Raw genomic sequence first — 25,609 nt, 5'->3', positions numbered from 1 at the left:
GCAGTTTTCCTAAGAAGTTATTCCCACCAGTCATAAGAAAAAAGCAATTATTTTTTGTAAATAGTAATATTATATAATTGATTGGAAGAGTGTTTTATTTATTGTAAATGTATGGTCATGGATTGAACAGTTCAGAAATAAAGTGTTAGGGCAATGAAATCCCAAGGATCTGACAATACAGAATGAAGTTAGTGGTCTGTCAGATTTCTTCAATTTTCAGAAGCCATGGTCAATAACATTGCAGTAAAACTGAGCTATGAATAGTGATTTTGTCATTGACCGAAAGCTGCTGTTACATGATATTAAAGAAATAAAGATTTAAGATTTTTTAGCCAGACTGCAGTACAAAGTTAATAGCCTAATCAAGGAAGCAGTCTGAACTCTTGGAGGATAAATGCAGCATGTTTACAGTGTCATGTTCAGGGATATATCACATGCACAGGCCTTGGATGTGGGGGAGAAGACTGAATATGCTGCTATTTTCTTGGGTTTTTTAAAGTTCACTGACCTGCGAGGAATTTGCTTCTTTTACTTTTTAAACAGCATCAGTCAGTGAAGATTTGCTAAAGAGAAAGGAAAGAAATCCACCATCCTCCAGCATCTCATCCCAGGTGGCCACTGATTGAAATCCTCAACAAACCATTCACAGCATGAGAGATCAAATACAGATGTAGTTTTAAGGGGTTGAGAAATAATAGCTCCTGGCATAAGTGCAGCATCAGAATTGGGTTGTGTTGGCTTGTTTCAAACTGTTGCGGTTCATCTGGAACCAGAGTACTGCAACACCAGTCCACAAGTTCAGTAGATATTCAGCAGACTGAGCAGCCAAATCATGCATTCCCAGGGCAGGGTCAGTCCCTCGAGTTCAGTAATGCTGCACAGCAGCAGTCCCTCAGGACCCAACATTGCCTGCTGCAGTCCCTTGGAAGAATCTCTTTTTCCCTTACGATGCCTCAGCTTAAGAAACTGATCTTATAGCTTGCCACAACTAATGAATTCCAAGTTGTGTGAGCTGCATCTGTATGCTGGGAATCTACCCTACAGTGGATGAACTGAACTCCTTAAAGGCTGTTCTGACCTGGTACCACTGATTTTTTTTTTTTTTTTTTTTCCTCTGGGTTATCCCTGTGGATTTGTAATTATGATGTTATAGGTTTGATGTAATATATAGGGTAGATGGTGTAACTGAAAATTTTGAATCTGGGTCTCATCCGAAAGCATACCCAATTGTAATCTTCTGCAATTTTTCCTTTTTGCTGCAAACATGCATAATGTGTACAGAAATTGCCATGGTTGCAATCAAGGACTCTGGTAGTTTTTGTGTTTAATTTCCTATCTTTCAGAATCCTTAATAAACTCTCATGGTCAAAATCCAGATGGTACATCAGAACTCAGTGTAGTTTTTTGAGTATTTTTTTGTTTGTGCTGATTATAACTCTGCCTAGATAAAGTGTAAAATTGTTTGAATGTTTGGCCTTTGGCTGTTTGGAAAGCTGCTGTCAGCTTCCAGCATGAATATGAATTCAGTGCACAGTGACAGCTTGCTGGTAGGGCAAAGCACAGCCATGAGCAGACCAGTTTGCAGTTGCCCAGGAGTTTAAAAACAAATGGACCCTTCTCAATCTGGTGGGACTGTTTCTTTTTTTTATTAAGCACTTCTATTCTGAACAGTCATTGATTTACAAACTCTGAGGAACACTGTCCTGTGGAGATGGGGAATATAGAGGGAAGATTTTTAATCCCTTAGGTAATTAAGCTTTAAAATAAATGATTAAAAAATTATGAGGCGAAACACTCTGTTAGTTTTAATATAAAAATAATGTACTTCTCCCTGTGGAATGCAAGGGAGGGAGCTGCAATCAAAATAAGGGAAATAAAAAATTGAATACCCTGAGCTTTTTTCCTCTAAGTTGCCTCCTTGATGCCTCGCTGTGTTTAATGGTGCTTTGCCAAGCTGTTGGGAGGAGGACAAAATGAGCATGGAATTTATAAATGGGACATTAGATGGAGGAATGATGTTATGGGCTGGGTGATATGAGGAAGTACAACAGCAGAACAGATTTTGCCTTAGGGCTGGATAGAAGAGATGCATCCCTGCAACTCCAAGTACTAGCAAAGCCATTTTAGAGTTGTTGGATCTTTGTTGGGCGATTGTTTAGGAGAGGGTCTTTAAAAACTTCAGCTGCTGTCACTCACTGGAGTGTCTGGAGAGAGAGAAAGTGGAAGCCAAATGATACGAAGACCAAGGCTAGAGTAAAGGGGTAGTTTTGTATCCAAAGAATTGCTGTGGTTTACTCTTAGAAGAGGAAAAGCTTTGGGTTTCAAAATAGTTCTGATGTTCCTGCTCTTATCTGAGCGAGATCTGCATTGGCTGCTTTGTTGTGGAAGTACACTGGTGATGGGGAGCAGCAGCACGGCTTCCTCTGCCCTCATCTCCTGCAAAGGCAAATTTCCCTCTCAGGTCATCCTGCCTGCGGGTGGAGAAGATGGTTGTTGCTCTGAGCAGCATTTTCCAGTTTGTTTTTGGTGAACAGTCTGCAACCATTTTTTAAAGAATACCTTCCCATAGGATCTGAAGGTAACAAGCCTCATCAAGCATATTTGAGCCATTTTACAGTGATTTGCAGCACATAAAAGAGAGATTGGTAGTTAGAAAAAGCTGTCATCAGATTAGGCCACTGCACTTCCTAACTAGGCAATAAATATTTAGGTCAGATTCCAAACCAATAATAAGGGCTAATAAAACATCTGTGGAATACACCTCGGGAAACTGGGTTGCTTTTGGATGTCATCCTTGTAAACCTTTTGTCACTTTTCTGAATAAGGTTACAGATTTGAATTTACTGTGGAAAAATAATGCAATTTATAGCAGAATTGGACTGTGAAGACGTGAGCGTGAAGGTCAGATGTTCAAACAGGGAAGGTCGTATTGTATTTACATCTGTATTTTTTAACAATGTATGTCTTTGCTCTTTGGGACTGACAGTTCTGAGAAAGAATGGAGAGTTGATTCTTTAATATGATAGCCTGCCTCAGGTAATTGCTTGGTGGCACAGTTAAAATAGATGCCTCACAGTGAGAGGCTCAGTGTCATTGAAAATGTTCTTTCCATGTGCAGTGGTGTACAACCTACAGATAATGCATTTGTATTAAGGAATGATGTAAGGTTGGGCAACAGCAGTGATATGAGGCTTGGTGGTTATTTACTGGAGGAAAAAAAAAGCACCCTTTTTCATAAATGCAGTTAAACAGAAGGGGCCATAAATGGGGTGCAAATAAATAAAACTCTTTTGAAATCTTGTAGTACCAGAGTATTGTAACGGAGCTTTTGTGCATTGGTTACTGTGCTAACTATTCTCCAGGAGAAATTCAGCTTTGTGCAGGAAGTCACTTGATGACCACGCATTGCTTGACGCTGCTGGAAAGACTGCTGAAGTGGAGTCTGAGTGGTCCACGTGTAGCATTTGATATAAAATCGTGACATTGATTTCTTGTGTGGGTGCAGCTTGCATTTTTTTTTTTTTAATGTGCTTGTGCAGTGGTCTTATGTTGTAATTGCTGACTGGGTAATTTTGCTCTCCGATAACACATATATATTGCAAGTGAAGATGTGACCTTTGGCATGAGTAAACCTATCCAAGCTACTCTTTTTATCTGTCGTATAGAATGTAGAAAACCCTACTGCTTTTCAAGTAAGCTGGATAAATCACCATTTACCTCGGCTACTTCTGCATGAGTTGATGATGCTTATTATTGCCACTAGTACCACCTACGTCATTGTCAAGCCTTCATTAAAGTCAGGTAGGTTATATCACAGTATGATTTGAAGATTTGATCTTTTAAACTTTCCTTTCCTTTCAACAGTGACTGAGAGTCGAGGGATCCTGGAAAGCATACAGAGGTTTTCTTTACTGCCAACTTACTTGCCTGTGACATATCGTATCCACAATGCAGATGTTTCCTTCTTTCTTAAGGAAGCCAACCAGGATATCATGAGGAATTCTAGCTTGCAGTCGCGAGTGGAGTCATTTCTCATCTACAAATCCAAGAGGCCACCTGTGCTAAATGCCAGCTATGGACCTTTTTCCATTGAACAAGTAGTGCCCCAGGACTTAATGTTGTCTTCAAATCCATTTGAATCTACCAACAAGTTCTCATTTAATTGGAAACTTAAGGCCTTCATAATGAGTGACAAAATCTACCCTAGCAAGCCCAAAGTCCAGGTCCTGTTCTACATTGTGGGCAGGGACTGGGATGACTACAGCACGACGGAGAGGCTGCCCTGCCTGCGGGTGTTCGCCTTCCGAGAGACGCGGGAAGTCAGAGGCAGCTGCAGGCTGAAGGGGGACCTGGGGCTGTGTGTGGCAGAGCTGGAACTGCTGCCAGGCTGGTTTAACCCCCCCACTGTTGTAGCTGGCCGTAAGAAACCAATGGAGCATTCTGAAGGGAGTCCTGTGGAGCTGTACTATGCCATACAACCAGGAGATGAGAAAGGGGAATGCACCAAGGAGGATGTTAGGAAAAGTAATGGGATCCGACCAGGGCGCAATGACATTGATGAGTCGGGACCTCCCTTGCAGAGGATTGGAAGTGTTTTCCTTTACCAGACACGTGCTGTCCCTTCCTTAAATGAAATGAGGTTGGATAATAATATTGCCATTTGGTATGCACCAAAGACTGTCAAGCAAGGTGACATCTTGACTTTCCTTGTATCTATTGCTAAAAATTCAACAGAAGATCAATTCACACTGAGGTAAGGCTTTTTTTTCTTCTGTACCTTTCCTTTTTTTTTTTTTCTTCCTACTCCTGGTTTGGGAAGTCACTTCCTCATGTATGAATTTCACTAAAATTCTTCAATTACTTCTCTATAGAAACTGAATTACAGTTGGTTGACTTGATTCTTTGTGTACTGTTCAGTTTAATACTGTATGAATTGCTGAGATGTGATCTCTTTCAGTGTGAAAGGACAATTTTAACAAAAGGCCTTAGAATACTACTTATAAAAATATTAAATTAGTAGACCTGAGACCCATTTATGTGCTAATAGGAGATAATATTTAAATTCTCCTGAACTGACACTTGTGGTACCCCTAATATCTCACTGAACTTATGTTAAAATTAGTAAAGCTCAAATCCACAAAGGTATTTATAGGAATCGAGCAAAAATTAGGCATCTGAGCAGGATTTATATGCTTAAATAACTCCCCACAGCTTGTTGTAGACCTGTCTCTGTTTTATACTTTGGAAACTCAAGCATGCTACTATTGACATACAAAGACCAAGTCTGGAAATGAAAAATACCTGCTTTGAGTATAACTTTGAATTTACACTCGAAGTGCCGCTTTCCAAGGTTTGGAATGTTAGTGGGAAGTTCACTGTAACTGCTGATATCATCTAAGAACAAACATATTCAAAATAATCCAAGATCAAAGGCTGTCAGGCTGTACTGTGGTAACTGAGAGCAATTGTGCATTACATGCAAGTGAGAGTGCCTGGTTGTCTTTTCAAGTCTGAGGCTCTGTGTGCCAGCACTGTTGTGTATCTGACAGTACCGTGGAAGAATAGTGGGTGCAGAGCTGGTTTCTTTCTTTCAGCCCTTATAAGTGAGTCACAGCAGCTCTGTCAGAACTGGAGCCATGTTGTACTGTGGTTATTGAGATGGACTGCCACGTCCTGAGTGTTTGTTTGGGAAATGAGCATTGTTGCCAAGGTTCCCAATGGCTCGCAAACTTGCATCCCAAAGAGGAGGTGCCTCATAAACACAGGAAGCTCATTGCTCCCTTTTACAAATGTCACAGATGCACTGCAGTTGGTGGCTGTGGAGGATGCTGGAAGTGCTGGGTGCCTTTACCTAAGGAATCAGCTCCTACTCTGACTTGAGACAAAATAATCTCTTTCCTCTGGTGTTTATACATCTCAAACTCCAAAAACCTGTCTCTTTTCATGTAGATGTTTCAGGGCTCAATCTTTTCATTCTTAAATTTTTTTTTGGGGGGTGATTTGTATGGGTTTTCTGGAGAAAGTGATTTGCTATATAAATCAGCTCATCTTTTCCTTTATAAAGATGTGACATATAAAACAAATAACCACAACACTTGGTGGCTGATTTGAGGACAGTTATTTCCTCTTCATCTGGTAGAGGATAAATGCTAGTAGGATAGCCACTCTCTATACCATAGCAGGTTTTCATTTTGAGTTAATCTGCCAGAGATTCAGGTTGCTGTGAGTGACTGGTTTCAAAACACACAATCTGAATTCCTTGGAGTTTGTAAATGTTCAGGGACATCTTTCTAGCTTTCTGTGTACTAGTGACTTTAAAAGGACATAATTTCAAACACACATGGAGACTGCTATTACATTTGAAGATGCACTTAAACATAAATATTAAAAAACTTTTCTATCTCAGGGAAATAAGGTTAAAAAATCTTCAGTGGCTCATACACCATGAATTCAGTGTCTTAGAAATCTGACTTCAAAGCCATCCGTATTTCTGTGAACTGTGATCAGTTAAAAGTAGAGGTGGTTTATAACTAAGATAATTTTAGTATATGTAGCTTTATAAAATTTTCAAAAATCTTGTTTAAATGGGGATGAAAATAGAACACCAGCCTTCTAAATAAATGCTTCTAATGTTAATTTTCTGAAAAAAAAAAATTATTTGATTTTTGGTTTTAAGATTCTGGCTGTTTTCAAATTCAGTGCTCCCAAGCTGGGAAGAGAACCCCAGGAATAGAGGGGAATCTTTCTAGATCCTTAGTTTGCAAAGAACATAAATGATGTTATACCTGATGAATATGTACAAGAGGCTCACTGCCAGCCACTACTATATGATGAAGACATTGGATTTCTTCTAGGAGACATAGATTTGGTACCCAATATGCCAAAAGCTTCCAGTGTGATTTTAGGCAAGTTAGTTCATCTCTCTGCCTCTTCTTTTTGCCCTTTTCTAACCTAGTGCTGGTGATAGTGACTGCTCCATGCCGTGTCCTCTGTCTGCAGCTGCAGTACAGCAGAGCTCCTGAGGCATACAGTGAGTGCATGGTGATGGATATTGGTTGTCTTCACGTTTGCTGCTCCTGTGCTGCAAATATCAATAGTGTGAGAACATGCTGCATCTACTTGGTCTTTTAGGGTGCTGATCTCTCTCTTAAAGGAAAGGAAAGCAAAGATTTTTCCCCATAATGTAACTTCTATGAGAAAATTGTACTAGTATTAATCTTTATTTTGAAACTGTCTCTTACATTTAGGAGTCCTAGCTTGAGTGGCAGCAAGACTTGGCAACTGTATTCATAAAGCAAGGCCAAGGGCTGCTGGCAAAATGCTTTTACCATTGCTTTTGCTCCATTGGACTGGAAATCATGACTTGAACAGATGGAAAATATAGGATGCACAGATCAAAAAAGAAACAACAGTAATGTAAAGCAAACACAAGTAAAAAATAAATGAATACACAACTACTGAAAATTCTTTGTTTCAAAATAATTATATTGAGAGTAAACTCTATCCTCTCTTCTCATGGGAAACGATCTCCAAGGTGATCATTCTGGAAGATGCAAAATGCTAACTATATAGGCCAGTGTTGGGTACCTTTGCTCTTTTTCCTTCTCAGACTTTTCTTCTATGCAGTAAAATATTTCAAGCAGTGAATGTGAGATGGATTGACTGTTTAATTCTGTGAAAGAGTTAGGGCATAAGGACCAATATCAAGCTTTTATTTTTAATGAAATAGAGAAAATAAAAATACATCTTGATTGTATGGATGAGAGAGAGGGAAGAAGATAAAATGGTGAATAAATATAGAATGCTACACTAAGCCCCAGGTTTTGAGCTTATATTGGATCACTGAGCCTTGAGAAACTGATTTTTCAGCTTATATCACACACTTGCTTCCTCTTTGGTCTTAGCCAAGTCACTTATCTTCTCTGAAGCCATTTTACCGTTGCTAATATAAACAAGTATTTGAAGATAACATGTTGTATACAAGCAATGAGCAGTATCTTCCCAGTGAAGCAGTGTTAAATGCCTTTAGAGAATAAATAATCAAACATCCTGTGCCTTTTATTCTGTTACTTCTTTTGAATGCAAATTCTTTGTTGTGTTCTTTGTAAGTGGCCACCTGAGAGGGCTGTGTGTGGAGTCAGTGTTAATATATCCCAGCCCAAAGAGAGCAGCTCTGAAGCCCATAGCCCTTCCTCAGTGATCAAAGGCAAACCTCAAAGTCCCTCAATACTGACCAGCTCTGGACATGCGGTCTACGCTGTCACAGAAACTGTTTTATCATCATTTTACATGCTGATGGCTGGAGAAGGCTGTCCTTTGTAACCTACAAGAAAACACTGGGGGCTTTAAAGAAATGCTGAGCTCTGAAATTAACTTTCGGAGGAGTCTCAAACTGTGGCCAAAGACATGATGGCACCAGTGGTGGGGCTGCTGCTGCATGGTGATATGGATTAAAGGGGAACCCTTGGGCATCATGGATACTGCCACAGGAAGCAATTTTTATCTTAGAGAAGCAGCACATTTACTGATATCAATGAAAACTTGGGATGTTTGGCTCAGAGATATTCAAGAAGTAGAAAGGATGGCTATAATCCCAAACCACACAGTTATCTGCTCGCTTGCTTCTGCAGTAGTAACTGATTTGATTATTGGCCAAAATTCTATTTGTAATTTGAGAGAGAAATATATGCTATTGCCAATGAATTGCAACACTTCTGAATGTTTAACTTTTCATAGTATCTTTTTTCTGATGTATACATTTTCTCGATGAATGTTAAAAATTCCTAAGGAAAGAAAACTCTTAAGTGAAAGACAATGGAATTGGGTTTCATTTGAAGAATCTTGCCTTTACTTCTTGTATTCTGTGATGTTTGTAGCATTATGGCCTTCGTTTTCTTTAGATGCTGCTGCCGAGTGAGTAGCTGTTGGAAATTATTTTCATTTGGAGCAAATCCAGTTTAGCTTCACTAGCAGCAAGAAATGTCCTATTTTATACTAAGCCAGTCCACTTTATTCTAACCTTTATCTAGGTTTGAGCTTCACTGTCAAAATCTATCACTGGATTTCCAGAAGAAAGAAGTAAAATGTATAAAGCAGCATTATTCTTATGAAAGAAGATTATATTTGAAGCTTGTAAAACACTGATGCTATTTGAAAAAGATGAACTGAAGTTTTGTGTATGATACTACTACATTTATAAACCAAACTCAGGAGTCAGAGATATCTGGGCACCCTTTTTGTAAAGAGTTCATTGTCTGCCTTTGGTTTTTTTAATGCCTGCCTTCTGATGATAGTTGTGTGAATGCAGTGACTAGTGTGAAATTGTGGTAGTGAATAAGTGATGTCCATCAATCTGGATAAACTGTCTTAAAAGGCCCCTGGAGTTTAGGTTGCATGAACTTCTATTTTTTCATTTTATCTAGCAATCAATAGTAAGCCAGCAAACATGAAAAAGGCTGCATAAATACATGAGGGTGGCGGAGCTGAGATCATTAGCGCTCAATTTATACAGCAGAAAAATTTGAACAAGACTGACATTTTATCAAATTGCTTGTATGCTCTTCTAGTTCTGAGCTAAATCATTTTTTTTCCCTAGTGCTGAATTAAATCATATTTTAGTGATAGAAACAATCAGGCAATAACTGGTGATCAGGAAGGTTACCAGCCACATAAAACTGTGTAATGAGATGGGCTTTTCTCTATGCCTTAGGTTTAGAGGGCTATTTGATGGTATCCCCAACCCTGAATATGTACATGTTCTGCCAGATTGAAAAGAATCCTAATGTGCATCTTTTTCTTCCCCTGGTAATTTTGATTTCTTCTGTTATTTAAGCAGCTCTGTCTGCATTAGAAATTAAACAAAAATTTGAAAATGTTATCTTCTCTATGGTATATGCAGCTGACTCTTTTTCTTCCCTTTCAACTACTCGTCTGGCCTGAAATAGAGAGAAGGCATCGGCCCCTGCCCTCCCAGCTGCACATTTTCCTCTGCCCTGTCACTTTTTGGAAGTCTTTGCTGTAATCTCTTCACCAAGAGATGGTACTGCTGGGAAAATGAAGTTTCCATTGGCAATATGACCTTGTCAGGCCAGAAAGTCTGTATCTGATTAGCAACTTCTAGAATTTCCGTGTCTAAAGTTACAGGCTGAATGTCTCTGATTTTTAAAAGGCATAAAAAGTGCATTTCAATCCACTGAGGTTTAGTTAAGGATAAGTATTTTTTTTTTCATTATAAATTTCATTAATTTAGGGAGACTAAGAACATCAGCAGAACTCAGCTTAACTTGGTTGCAGGAGGCAAATATTTGTTGTTTGTTTGTTTTCCCTAGGAATGAGGAGATTTGGGACAATACAAGTTAAATTTCTGGAATGAATGTCTTTGAGTTCTATTTTCTTCCCATAGAACATCTCAGTTCTCAATGGAGAAAACATTAGAGGCTCCTTTGTGGTAAGAAATGAAACAATATGAAAGAAGGCTGTCAGGTCTGTGCTAGATAAATGGAAGACAGATGGTAAGTGTGATTGGCACTGACAATGTGTGAGCTGCCTTGTTTGCAGGTGCTGCTCCTGTCATCCATCACACTTTCACCTAATAGTGGGAGATGTCACTGTGATGTACTTAAATTCCCAACTGATGGATAAAGCAAAGCCAACAGGAAGAAGGACTTGGGTAAGGGCAGTTTACAGGGAGCAGCCTGACTTTAAGGTGTGTTAATACAGATAAAGGAGTATCAAACATTGTGTTTTGAGATAACACGCAGAGTGTGTTCTGCTCTGCTGTGCACATGCTCTCCCTAATGCTGTTTGATCTGCGTGAGGATTTCTCATTGTTTTATCAGGACCAGGGATTATATATTTCACACCTCAGACTTTTCTGAGGGAGACAGGACAGCTCTCACAGTGGGTCACTGCCCATCTGCCTCCTGTTTCTTGAGAATGAAACTCTTTCATGTTGTTGTTCTGGGACAGGGAAACATGCACCCTTGAGGAAGTTCAGAGGCTCACAGTGCTGAGCTCTTGTCATCTTTGAATGTCTATTTATAAAGCAAGGCTTATCCATAACCCTTTTCAAAGTTTCTTTCTAGGTCTGATGTGCCCCAGTTGCGATGTGGTGTCACTCAGTGACAAAGTTATACAAGTCTTTTATCAGCCCTCCAAATGTCTGTCAAGAATCCCTTTGCCAGGTCTGGTTGTTGTGATGAACACATCCATTCCATTTTCTCGTACTTACCTTGTAATTACTGACAAGTTAGGAGCTGGATGCTGGGACTTGCATGCTCTTCATATATTCTTCTTGGTGCTTACTCCTTCTGTGTTAATCCTAGTGGCCAAACAGACAAAACACCTTGTTAATCTTTGGATTAATGAACTTCCTTCCCCTGTCTTTAACATGCTAGGAAAACACTCTGTTCCATCCAGGTGAGGATTTTTTTTTCTATTTTCAAAAACACTTTTTTAAAATAAAGTGCATTGAGGAACACAAGAGCATTTCATGAGGGTAGGAAAAATCTTCTATTTGAAATTATTGAAATATTCTGACTTCTCACATTGTTTATCAACATCTATATCCCATGGCATTCAAATCCTGTAAGAATAGAGGAGAGCAGAACAATTATTATGAAATCAGCATATATTCTGGCTGATTTATTCAACTCACAAAGAGTATCAATAGTAATAGCTTATGATAGATATTCATAACACAAAAGAATTGATCAGAAGTGTATTATAGTAGATAAAGTCTGATCTAGATATGTAACAGTTAATTTAAAATGATGAAACTAAACAACACTGACTTGCAACACACGGAGTATTGCCATTAGAATATTAAAAACAGCACCGGATACTGAGATTAGATATTTTGTATTGTTGCCCAAATTGATCCTAGAAGCTTCTTTACTTAAGCATAGCATTATCTACAGAGTTATTGTGAGAATAATGTTAGTTTTCTAAATTTTGATTGAGTTTGGCATATGTAGAGTTTCCAAATTAAGTAGTATTTTGTTTCCATTCGTTGTTAAAAAAATAAATAAATAAAAATACATTCTCATGATCTGCAAGACCAAAGGGCCAATTCTTCCCAGACTCTAGCAAGGACAGTGCAGTGGATTTGATGCTATGCAGGCTGTACTGGGGAGAGATCCTCAGCTTGGGAAAGTTGCTGCTTTCCATTACAATGAAGTCAGAGGGTCTGACCAGCAAAATATTATGGAGCTACCTAAGTGGTTTTCTGTGACTCATCTATGTGACTGTGCATTTATCTGATGCAAGGAGATATGTGGAAGTAATGTAGGGAAATCTTATTTTCCTACTGTTGTAATTGAGGCCTTCTTATTCCTTTTTCAATGGTGCTGAAAATTTGAGTGCAACATGCATTATAAAGCTTAGCTACAAAAAGTTCTCTTCACAGATCTTTGAATCTAATACCAAACTTTGAAGTGTTTGTGTATAAAGATTGTCTTCTTGTTTGAGGAATTACTTATTTCAAGTCTTCATTACTCAGACTAACAGATACTGAAAATGGCTTTAAATCATTGGCTTTTTTCCCTGTTTTCTTGCTTTGTTTTATATATATATTTTGAAGTGATGGGAGTGTTTGCCACTGGTTAGTGTTCATGTGTTAAAGCATTTTTTCTCTGCAAGTAGAAATGGAAATAGATGTTGATTTGCGTTACCAATGTAGAATAGAAAAACCTCTATGTTAAAATACCCTTTCAAAAATGTGCCTGTGATCTAGCCTTTGCAGACGCAGTAATTGCTTTGCCAGTCTGTAGGCTGGAGCAATCTGTAAAAACTAAAAGAAAAATGTCTGCCTCTACCAGCTGAAGCAATTGTTTGTGGACAGATTCAAACCCAGATGCAGAAAGTCAATTTTCAGCATTATCACTGTAGTTCAGGGAGACATTTAAATAGGCCTTCCACTGCTGAAGTGGAAGGGGGAGGGAGGTGAGCTATAGATATGTGCTAAAAGAGAAAGGAGGAACAATTGAAGAGCAATAAACATCAAAGCTGCTGGAAGCAACAATATGAACTTAGAGCTGAGTTTCAGCAAAAGCAGCTATTGTACTTGACTCCTTTGTATCATGTATTCTAGTAGATTTTGCCCCTTTTGACTAAAATGCCTTTCTGTGATAATACTTTCTCTCCTCCAATATCATTTCCATCTTTAATACAGATGCTGGAGAAGCAGAAAACCCTTTTTTAGAAGTGCCAAAGCATTTAGGCAAGTGTTAGATTCAGCATTGCTAGGAAAATACTGTGAGAGGCAAGGTGGGCTGGAGGGGAGGAAAAGGGAGGATTGAAGGTGCTCAACCTTCAGGCCAGAGTATGCCACCAGGTGCCTTACAGAGGACGAATTTACCAATGCTCACCTGGAAAGACTGACTGCTGCAATTTCCAGCTTTTTTTTTTTTTTTCAGAAAGACATTCATTTCTTAATGAACTAAATGTGATGGTACTTTTCAGCTGTGGGGGAAGATGGAAAGATCTTGGCTGTTCACTTTTTTTGGAAAACAGGTTCCAAATGTCAGTCCGTGAATGTTTTAAAATAGGAAACCATTTGCCACAGGGTTGCAAATGAACAGTCTAGGACCTAACTGAATAAATAAGTTAGCTGCAGAGAAGAATTAAGAGAGAGAAAGAGGAGAAGGGAAGAAGGGCATTCCCCAAGATAAATTAACATCTGTGAAATAAAACACTTTTAAATGTATGCTAATGGCCTAAATGTTTCCATATTCAATTAAGTAATAAGTCCCCAGTTGGCAATATCATCCCCAAACATTCATTTACTAAGTGAAGGCTCCACTGGGATAGCAACGGTGCCATAATGAACTGACATGGGCAGTAAGACATGATAATGCCTACTTCAGAGGGAATTACCACTTTCATAATGCAATTTACAACAGGAATGTAGTTGTTAGAAGGGCTTTTTTTTTTTTCTCCTCTTCATTATGACAGTGTAATTATGACTCTAGTGGCTCAATAATTTCAAGAGGAGTGAGCTACCAAAGCTTTTGTACTGAGTGTTCTCAGGCACTTTTAATATGGGACTAAGTGCTGTTGCTTTGATAAATAGTAATCAAATGGAAGGTTCCCAGAGAACAGCAGCCTACTTAAAGCTGATCTCATCCTCCTTCACTGCTTTCCACTTAGAATTTACTTAATGTTATTTCTTTTCCTATGTATAATTATTTATCCATTTTATCCAAAAACTCAAAACCAAATCATAGTCTAGTTCAAATCAGCAATAACTATAGCAACAAGCCATGTTAAACTCCGCAGACTTACAAAAATCTGACTCAAGAAAAGAAAAGAATGTGTGGCTGAATTGCCCAGTGTCAAGTCAAGAGTAGAGTTGATTATTTTTCCTTTTTCACTGTACCAGAATGCCTTCCAGCCTCCCTGTTTGATATATTAAGCACACCAGCAGGTTTTGAAGATAGGTCAGACAATACATGCGGAATAGCTAGGATTTTTTTCTTCTTTGTCCATTTAACAGACTTCTGTTCTGCTTGCTCCCAAAAAGAACCAATAGATTTAATATCCATTTTATCTCTTCTATCAGAATGCAAACGTGATGCCAGATGAACATACTTTCGAGAATCCTTAACCTAATGGGCAAGTAAATCCTAGCAATTATCAGTTTTTTTTTCTGCTCTCCTACAGAGTTGTGTTCAGTAACAGGTACACACTACACACTGAGAAATCTGTGTAGGCCAGTGACAGATTTCTGATCAGCCTCTCTTCCCCTTGCTATGGAACTGAACAAAGAGATGCAGCATTCTCAGCCATTTTCAGTGCTCTGTGAATGCAGCTTGGAATGTTGCTGTTTTGAATACCTAACCACGTTAGTAACAAAATTTAGCACTGAATCAACCTGTGGTCCAACATGTGTATCCTTTTCATGTGATATATGTGATATATGATATATATGTGCCACACCGGAAAAAATGTTGGAAGAGCAGGCCATGCTTTCTGCTTGATGCACAAGGGGTGCAGCTCCCTATTTCTGACCCTCCCAAGCCCCCGAGCTTGAACACAAAAGAAGAGAAGTAAATCAAGAAAAAGCAGTTCAGCGAAGTTGATTAACATCATGGTTGACAACAGTGGTAAAAGATAAAAAGAATTAGTAGAAAGCAGCAAACAGACAAACCAGAAATGAGCCATCTGGTTCCCTAGTTGCACTGTTCAGAAATGTTGATGTTACAGCCATTTGGAACAACTAACTGCAGAGGATTGAGCTGGAACTGCAGTACAGGTTACCTTTCACAGTATATGTTTTCACTGAGTGACACTACCACTATTTTTTGAATTATTCTTTTACTTCCATGTGCTGAAATTCTTCAGTGGAACTCAGGTGTGAACAGATAAGCTGCTGTTATCAACTGCCTGTATTTTTCCAAAGTGAATTTGAAAGTTTGAATACTGAATGCTTTCTCCTGTGGCAATGGTCTAAGTACAAAGATGGAGTTGCGAGATGTGCAGAAAAAATGGGGCTCATCGATTCTGTTTTCTGAAGGCTGCTACCAAAGCAGTCCTGTGCCTGAGAGGTGCATATCCCTTGGTGTTGGCTTGGGGCTGTCAAAATGAGCTCTGTATTTCAGAGAGGCCCTGCTGCTACAGCCCTGGTACTTAAGCATTTGCAGTGCTGAGATGTAGCTCCTCTCCCAGTTGTACACTTTGTGAGTTGGCATGTTGCTTGAACAGTAGCTTCTAATTAAATTCTTGCTTTTTACCACCCATCCCTACTTGATCACATATATAATCTAGCAGAGTTAGGGCATTGCATGATATTCCAGAGTAGTTTCAGAGATAATTTGCTTCAGAGCATTTGTAAGTATATTCCTCTTGAGACCTGAGTTTGCATCTGTGGATGCTTAAGATCTCAGTGCCAAGCCATACTTGTAAGGGAACTGTTATGTCATGGCCTGGACTGATGGCTGAGCACCTGGTGGAGGGAGTGGCTGGCCCAGGAAGCACAGATGCAAGCAATTCACCTGTGCTTTCCATGTGACTGGAAGGGGTGGACCCAAATGAGCTCCCTGGGCTCATTTAAGGGTTAGATTAGGAGAACATCTCTTGAATGAAGGCCGCTTCCTGAGAAGAAGTGTTCTGTAGCCAGAGACCCTATCACCAGTTGGGTGAGTCAACTTTTTTCTATATAAGACTATTGATATTCCTAACAACGGTTTGCCTGGTATCACAAAGAACTTATCAGAAGCAATTGCACAGCTTCCAAGGATCAGCAGTGCTAAAAGAGCAGTGCTACAGCTTTCAACTCATGTTTCTTCCCCTTGAGGCTACAGCCATGAGGAGTTTAGGAAAAGAGAAGTTATAATTTGCTTTCACAGACGTTTCTGTGGCTGCAGTGATCCTACCTCAGGCTGAGTGACATTCTAAGAGGTGTGAAATTCCTTCCTGGCTTTGAAAGTACAAAAGAAAAGTCATAGGCATCACTCATACGCCATTAGGGACAGGTGTGTCAGCCTCAGCAGCGAATGGCTTTGGCAGGGGTTGCTGATGAGCTGGCAATGGCTGTTGAAGGAGAGGGCTCAGGAGGTGACTGGGGCTTCATTTTATTGTTTCTTTACTGTTTATGAGGGTCATGCAGGGGATTACTTTTTATCATTGTCTTTCGGCTTCTATAAAGTTACCTTCACTAATTGCTGTTATGTTTTCTGAGACAGCTCATACTCTAACAGTATAGTTTTTGTCTTCTCATAGAGATGTGTGGTATTTCCATTTCTGTAGCATTATTTGATTTTTCTCCACTCCTGAGAAATGAGCTGCATTGTAACAAGTACAAACAGAGCAATTCTGAACAGAGGCTTTGGCCAAATCTCAGAAATGAACACTGAGACCTCTCAGAAATTAAACCTCACTTAACTTCAAAACTATCATGAAGTTCAGTTACCTAGAGCTGAAAACATGAAGTTACCCTGGCACCTGGCATTCAGTCTGTAACCAATTTGACTGAAATGATTCAGAAGGGGAAAGAATGTATTGTGTTCCAGCTTTATTTTTTTTGGCATTAACTTTTACTAAGAGATCTCAGTTCTGAGAAAGACACGCTTGATTTATTTTTTCACCTGGTATAGGTTTAACAATGTGAAAAGGTCTTTAAGTAGATGATGTAGTCAAAGCATCAGAAGAAATAGTGCTTTGATAACACTGATTTCAGCACAAAGTTTAACAGACACAAGCTGTTTGTTCAGGGCCTCCAGCAGTGATGGTGGCACTGCTCATTGCTAGAATGAACGACTCTTGTATTGTCTTGTAAAAGGAGTGCGTGAGCTGGAGGTTTATGCGTGGATTTCCATCTGTCCTGCTCCAGATAGCTGGAGTAGAAAGATAGCCTGCATAAACTTATCTCAATATCAAGAGTGCATCTCTGGGTGCTTGGGATCCTGGCTGGAGCACACTGCTTTTCTTCCTGCTCACACACTTGGTTTTCCTTCCTTGCAGAAGTAGTCACAGGAGCTCTTGTGTACCTCGGTTTTGTCCCAGAAGAAATTCAAGTGCAGGTGGAGCATCCTGAAATAGGAGCTTGAAAGTGCTCCCTGGTCTCTTGGTTTTGACGCAGCCAGCAATGCCTATCTAAGTGCTGTAGAGCAAGCTGGGTCAGAAAAAGGATTTAAGATTGCCTCTAGCATTTCCTTATGTCTGGTTTAGTCATCTCTGTGCAGAGCACTGGGGATCGGGAAAGCCATTCTTAAAGGAGTAATCCTGCCCTTTTACAAGGAACTAGGGTGCCTAATTGAGTCCATAAATGTAACTCCCTGGTCACTCTCTTAAAGGTTGAAGGCAGTGTAATGTTCATGGATTTTCAAGTGAGCAACCTAAAGTTGGAAATGAGCTGCAGCCTGTATTTAAGAAGCCATATTTTCTAACTGATTAGATCTCACTAAATCTGTGTGGCAGCATATAATCAGTAGTAAGCCCAATTCCTATTAGAATACCCTTATTTATGACTGACCAACATACCCTCATCTGTCATCACTTCACTCTTACAATCTGTTTTCTAAATAAAATCGTAACTTAACCATATGCTTGACAGAATTATGTAGCAGCTTTAGTGTGTTTATTTTTCACTCTGCTGTATGTATCAGTCTACACTCAGTCTCAAAGTCTGTTCTTTATTACTGCTGTAAACTCAACTGGGCCATTTGTATCCTGTGGGCATTAAGAGAACAGCCATTTAGATTCACATTTGTCCAGTGACTGAGTATAGGAAGCAGCATTTGAGATCCTTAAGATATGCATTACTTTTCCTTCACAATGATTACAGTTTAAAGGTTTGGGATTTGCAGAAAATTGTTTCACAGAACGTATAGTATACTATTTTATTTTTACTTTTATTGGCAATCAATATTTCACAGGATGAAGCAGAAACAAGTCATTCAGATGCTAGCCTTCTCTTTGGCTCCTGGCACATCATGATTTAATCTGTGAAGAATATGTTATCAGCTGATTGGGGGAATTAAAACCTGGCCAGCTGCCATGTGAAACTCAGAAAGCAACCACTAAATCATTGTGCTTTATAGGGAAAAATCGGCATGAAGTCAAACACTGGATATAAACAATGAGAGAAGACAATGTACGTATTCCAATCCCAACAAAAAGAACTTAATTTCAGATACACGTCAGGATTGCTACCTATTTCTTTTTAGGTGATAATTGTAGCTATTAAACTGAAAGAATTGATTGTCTCAAACCTTAATACAGTCAGAGGAGGAGAAAAATGATATTGTACGAAGGTAGAAAATGATTCCTCTTTCTGTTCCAGTCACTTAAGCACACTTTGCAAATGGAAGTCATTCAGATAGGCTGCAGCTGGACTTGGAAAGGGATATGCTGTGAGTTTGGCACCTGAATGCGCTTTGTTTTGATTGTGGATGTGGAGTTCTTTTTTCTCTTTCGTTTATGGGTAATGCTTTTGGAATTCTTTCCAGTATCTAAATTGTTTTGTAGACTAAATCCTATTGACTGCTAATGGTGATGTGTTCCTATCGTGTTTATAAGCTCATGAAACTGTATTATGGTTAAGGTATGTGTCAGAATGGAGGCTGCATAGTTGGGATTTCTTGGGTTGTCGCAGAGCCAGCATTTGTAGGACTTCACTCAGCAGAGAACTGTCTGCATGTGGTTACTCTGTCCATGTGAATGATGCCTTCCAGGGGTCAGTAGTAACAAGCAGAAAAATTTCTGGTTTGAGGACACATTCTTTAAGGACAAACTTGACCTGTTTATTCTATAAAACTACTAATAAACAAATGCATCTTTTCAATATGACAATGTGTATTTTTAAAATCAGAAAACTTCTCAAAGGTTTCAAAAATAATTTATTAGAATGTATGAACATGTAGTCTACTATTTAACAGAAGCAACTTGAAAAATATTCACAGAGGCATGGTTATTCAGAATTGTGTTCTGGGAATTACTGCATTATAAACCACAGGACCAAACCGTACTAAGTGAGGCTGAAGCAGATCAAACACAGAGTGTTTGCAGTGATACAGAGCAACTAGATGTCAGAAATTCTTGGAACCCCAAACTTAGGTGACAGAATTAAAATTAGTCTTACATATGTATTATTTATATCGTTGTTAATAAATACTGCATCAAGCAGAACTCACAACTAGTGTTTCTCTTTTTAGCGATGTAAAATATAAAAATAGGTTTATAATTGGGAAGGTGAATTAATCTAGTGACAACAATTTTAGAATAATAATGTGCATATTCAGAATACAAGTAGTGCCATCTCTTCTACATTCCTTTGTGTATGCTAAGAGCCCCTTCTCTTATGGAAATTATGTAAAAGCTGTCAAAAATTGTACTTCTCTTTCATAAGCAGTAATTAGTAACCACGTGGTGAACTCATTTTCAGTGGTCTAGTAACAAGCAAGAAAGGTGTGGCAACAGCATTAGAGCAGATCCTTTTCTCTGGAGTGCGAACTGGAGATAGGCTGTGCAAGCACTTCTGAAAATGACAGGGATGGATTGGTGCATCTAACAGGTGAGCTGAGGGTGAAAAAAGTAGTTAGGTAAGAGCAGGTTGAAGTGCAAAATTATTATTTAGATGAATGAATTTGAAGAAGCTCTGGTACCTTTGGGAAGCTAATAGACAGGGTACCTCTCAGGGTGTAAAAAATGAGTGGTTCCTCCTGTTTCCATGGGAAATTTATAAGATCAATTATATGCATCTGTTTGGGAAGATTTATTAAACTTCTTCAGAAGTTTTATAGACGTCTCAAACTACTGGTGAAAATGATGTGTGTTCTGGAAGCAACACAGCTTGTTTTGAGATGCATTATGGATGCTGCAGGTGTTTCCAACCTTGAATAAATCATTTCAAGTATTTTTAACTACCTGTCTAGGAATCTTGAAATGAGAAATGGGCTTAATAAATAATTTATTGTGCAGAACAGGAGCAAATATGTATATTACACCCTTTGATTTCCAAACACATCTTTCTAAGTAAAGCCATGTGATTTAACACACCTTTGCAGTATGGTGCTGTTTCAGTAATGTCCTAAAATAGACTTGCATGCAATGAACCTGAACTATCCTCAGTGACCAATGAAATCAATGGGCAGTTTTCTAGCAATAGTAATGTCAGCTTCACACTTTGGTGCTCTTGAGTAAAAGCTTTTGTCAATTCTTCTGGTGCTAGAGCTGTTTTGCAGGGGTTGTTATCTTATTAGGTAGCACAGTTTTGAAACAGCTCCTGTATATGTCAACAACAATGGCTAGAATTTCTAAAGGAAAGGAAGCCAGAAAGAGTAATGGGTAGAGAGGTTCCTAACTATGAGTAAATCTCATAGTTTTATTGGGCGAATGCTAAAATGAAAAGAGCAGAATAGAGCAAGATAAGAAATGCTGAATGTAGAATGGAGTTGGTGCAGAGAACTCCTTGGGAGTGTAGAAGTAGGAAAGAGGGTTGAAAATTGCTTTTTTGCGAAGATGTAAATTGCATCTGTTTTCTTCATGAGTTGATCTTTCTCTGCAATGCTGCTATCAGTGGTAGTCTGTTTCATTAGTCCCTAATTTTGAGAAGAGCACATCTGAAGACAGCTTACGGCTCACTGGTCAGTCAATGCATTAAAGAATATGATAATGCCTCTGATATGCAGTACTATGCTGAGTAATGCATTTTCCGAATTACAGTCAAAATTTGCTCTTCCTCAAGGAAAAGCTTAAAGAGCATTTGTCATCAGATAATTCATTCTAACTGTATGTACCACACCTATTGTCTCCCTGCTAATACAAAGAGAATTTGTTCACATTTGCTCACGTTTGACTCTCAGGTGCTGCTAATGGCTTTTCTTCCTTGTAGAGTGGGTTTGGTTTTTGACCAAGTGGACTGAAAATTAATTAGTGCATCATTCAGTGCTGTTGCTGTGTGTGTGTGTATGTGTATATATATAAATATATATATGTATATGTAGTGATAGTTCTGTCAGAAAGTCTCCTAGAGGGAAGGTCTTCAAATTGCCTTCAGGAGGCCTTGTCAGATTAAATTGTTGGGGGTTTTGTTCCTACTGTGCGCTATTTTAGTAAATCTCTCCAGCAGTCACTCCCTGACTTCCAGGCACATATTTTTGGAAGAGGAAAAAATTCTTTATTTGGAAAAAACCTGAGGCAGATTTATTTGGTCTTTGTACCCACAATTCTCCCCCTACAGCGAAGACGGCCTGCCTGGCTCTATTCTGTGCACACAATCATGCTGTGTGCCTCATCTTGCACAAGGAACCCGGTGTGCCCACGATGGTTGTGTATTCTGATCGATAGCATCTGTTTCTAACACTTGAGCAGGAAATGTCCAAATAAAGATGATGAAGTGCCAGTGTTCTTGCTCAGTAAACAACCTCTCCAGTCAGATTCTGCATCCCCATGGAGTGGGCAGTGGGTAGGCCATGTTACACGTAGTGACTGGTGGGTCTGTGCCATCCTTACCCGAAGTGGCTCTTTTCCTACAAGCAGCTTCTTGATGTTTGCAACACAAGCAAATAGTGATTCCTAAAAAAAAAACTATAGGAGACTTTGATCGTTGAGATACAACTGAATTGCAGGTTTTGCCATGAATTTTATAAAATCCTAATAGAAGTAATCCTAATAATAAGACAGGTTTGTGATGATGATTGCTAAAATATTTATGCCTGACATCTTTATTTCAATATATTTGCTTGCAAATGCAATATGTCAAGAGAAAAATGGTCTTTTTGTCAATCTGTTAGCGGCAGCCAGTAGTTCTGTCAAAGGGCTTTTTATACCATAAGTTATGCTTCTCTTGCCATATCTCCTGACCAAAAACAGCAGTTTCAAGGGAGTCTCAGCAGCCGCAAAGTGGAGGCTGCCACTTGCTGCCTTCTTTCTATCAGTCTGTGCAAAGGCACCTTTGTTTTTGCAAGCCCCATATTGGCCTTGTGTGACTATGCAGCTCCCTTGGAGTGCCCTTCATGGCTCTTTCATGGTGATAAGGAATACAATCAAATACCAACCACACTTGCCATCCCTCCCCCGACCTTTTGGTTTCTTGGTTGTTGACATGGTTTGCTCGCTTGTGCACTGTGCTTGCAGCACGTGTGTCACGTCATCATCAGCTCTCTCACAGCAGGACCCACGGTGACAGGGGCCATTGTTTAATTAGTCCCTCTACAAAGTGCCTCAAGCTGCAAAGGCAGTTGTTCAAAGGAACGTGCAGTGGAGCGTGACGCACAGAGCTACCTTTATTGTGGACTTGAAATAGGTCTTCAAAGAGAACTTTTTCTATAAAGAATCTGTGAAAGGTAGCTCATGAGCTGCTAATTTCAATGAGGCTGAAAGAGCTGCAGACCTAATTTTTCATTACCAATGTTTATTGATTCGTTTACCTCTGTATTTGGGAGTATAATTGTGTGATTTTTAGAATGATAGCATTGTACACACCTTATTTACAAGGGAATTCCAGCTATTGCTGGAGAGGTGTTCCTAATGGAAAACATACCTGCCTTTCCTCTCCCTTAAACTCATTTAAAAAAAAAAAATATATCAAAGAAGGTGAGAGTAACATCTGTGACTCTTCACCAATTACCTGGAAATACCTTGATCTGAAGGCTAAGTGAGGATGGGTTAGCTCTGCTCTTGCACTAGAAATCTCCAGAGAAGTGTTAAATCTGGGATCCGTGGGATGTGGGTGCTTTTCTTTTAAATCAGAGTGGCTCCACTGCCCCATTGTCATCAATGGGACTATTGTCCCAAGTCTCTTCAGTAAATATGAAAACAAGGTTAACATCTCTTTGCTGTGTTAGCTCACTAGGCTTTGTGGCTTTTTATTAATATGAATTTTAAACCACTTGTCAAAATACTATTATTGTATTCTGCTGACATCAATTGTCTGTGGTGCTTCAGTTGGTCACAGAAGTAGGTGATACTTGTACAGTACATTTCGTGGAATAGAACATACTGAATGCCTCAAAGTACCTATTGTGAGAACAAATCTCTGTTGCTGCTGGTATCTTGTTTGGAAAAATAATTTTATTCTTGTGTATTTTCTTAAATGGGTAATACTCAGTTATATCTAGTTTTTCATATCAGATTTGATATGTAAGCATTAATGAATGTTCGGTTTGCATCCTGAGCATACTTTGAGTCTCTTGTTTGCCCTCACCTACTGTGCTCTGATCTTTTTTTGAACATTAATTTTGACCACAGTGCTGTCAAGATGACTGTAAGACCTCCTCCAAAAATAAGTTTGAGTTCTGCAAATCCACTTGGCAGGAGAGCAGAAGTTAATTGATCAGGGGCGAGGCTTAACCAGCATACATTGGGGTTTTACTGGCTCTGAAAGATGCCTTAATCCCCAGGCAGACTGTTAATTTCCTTCTTACTATAACCATATGGGTTTCCCATGCTGAATAGTAGTGTTATGCTCTGTTGTAAAATCCTTACTTTCTAATAGGAGTGTGGGGATTCCTGAAACGAGAGCTTACATTTCTTGTGATTTAAAGAATGAGAGAAAGTCGATCTCTGATAAACTCATGGTTGAAATTATTTTCCTAGGTCCTTTCTCTGCAGATTTTCTCTCTGCATCGTGGTTTATTCAGCCGCCTTCCATTCTGTCTCAGCACTTTGCCATTTGCCATTTCATCCATTGTATTGATATTTTGATTGCCTTATGGCAATTATATTTGACTGTGGATATGTGGGCAGTAGTGTTTTCATATCCATTCCACAGTAGGTTCATTTGAACAATTGTATGTGGTGAGGAGAAGCCTCCACATCCTTCTCATATTAAAGTGCACAAATAGAATAAATCAGTCCATGGAAATGCATGAAATCTGAGGCTGAGAGGAAGTGCAATTATTAATTTTTCAGGATTTACATGTGGAGAGGATTACCAGCTGCTTTTGTGTTCCTGCAAAATAGCTCTATCTTGTAGAGCAACTGACAAGGAGGGTTTTGCGTAATTCCAAGTCATCTCTGTTTCTGCTTACTTGGATCAGCCCAGCCCTCCTCTACGGTGCTTCCCACACAAAAATCAGAACCATAACTGTGCTGTGACATGCACTGGGGTTAACTGCTGCTGCTGGATACAGGCAATGCTGCGTGTACCCTACATTAAGGACGGAATAATTTTGAACAGTGTCATTATTGCATTAATTGAACTCCCTTCTGCATCACTGGCTGCACTGAGATGTTAGGGTTTGCCTGCAGCAGAACTCCTTGCTATTATTTAGCAAATGTTACTTTGGTAAGCCACTCGTGCAAGTGGCACAGAAGTGGTTAAATATGTCAGAGTGGATGTATAGCATACAGCCCCGGATTTTATGTGTATAACAAAAACCACTATTTGATTTGCTTAGTGAATATCCATTTAATGCTGATAGCAACGCTTTGAAGCAACACAGGCTATTTCTCTGGTAAAGAATTGGAACTCTTTAATTATGCATTAGTTTACATTTTCTTTACTATAGATCTGAATCAGTAAACCTTAAGTAATGCCATTAGGAATCAGCAAAATTGCTCCCACGAGTGAGGAAACACATTTTTGAAAAAAGGGTTTGCAGACTCAGGATTTTTGCAGCAAAGATTGTAACGTGCTGCTTTTTTGCTTCTCTGATGCTGTTCTTTGAACATCTGACATGTGTGTCATTGAGTGAAGGACAAACAGAGCTCATATGGATCCGTGGGTCTTTTTTATTAATTCTGGGGCAAGATAATGCCATGGTACAGCTCGCTGTAAATTGCTCCTGTGTTACCTCCTAGAGGGGTCTGCATGTAGGAAATGGATGAGAGAATTTGTATTTAAAGTAACTGTATTCGCAATGCGTATGATGTCCATAAGATGATTTTGTCTGCAGCTGTGGGAAGTTGCTAGGGAACGTTGCTAACTCATTTTCACTGATCGGTCTTCGTTAGCACTACTGAGGTAATCTTCTCATTTCTTACTCAGTGATACTGTCATTTCGTTTTGCATTAGGATGTGATTTGGAAGTAGCTCAGAACTGTCCCGCTTACAGATTTTGAAATAAGCTTTCCAATAATGAATTGATAACACATCCAAGTACTGCATCTTTCGCTAAGACTGCTGTGAGTCTCAAGTTGTCACTGTTGGGAAATGAAAGGGCAAATT

General features: G+C 39.2%; 1 protein-coding gene across 6 annotated transcripts in view; it reads left to right on the top strand.

Moving 5' to 3' along the window:
• TMEM132D (transmembrane protein 132D) overlaps positions 1 to 25,609 on the top strand; it is a 216,689-nt gene that overhangs the window by 58,676 nt on the left and 132,404 nt on the right. For 5 of the 6 annotated variants that reach the window (XM_090152598.1, XM_090152597.1, XM_090152599.1 and 2 more), the window contains one exon: positions 3,865 to 4,753. In XM_090152598.1, coding sequence (XP_090008724.1) covers positions 3,993 to 4,753 — 761 coding nt within the window. In that variant the 5' untranslated portion in view covers positions 3,865 to 3,992. Of the gene's footprint in view, positions 1 to 3,864; positions 4,754 to 16,049; positions 16,137 to 25,609 lie in introns of those variants that run through there. The other variant, XM_090152600.1, reaches the window with a different exon arrangement.

Source organism: Phasianus colchicus, chromosome 18 (assembly GCF_987193195.1).
Source record: "Phasianus colchicus chromosome 18, bPhaCol1.hap1.1, whole genome shotgun sequence".
In the NCBI taxonomy this organism is placed as follows: Eukaryota; Metazoa; Chordata; class Aves; order Galliformes; family Phasianidae; genus Phasianus; species Phasianus colchicus.
This window is presented reverse-complemented; position numbering and strand designations above follow the sequence as displayed.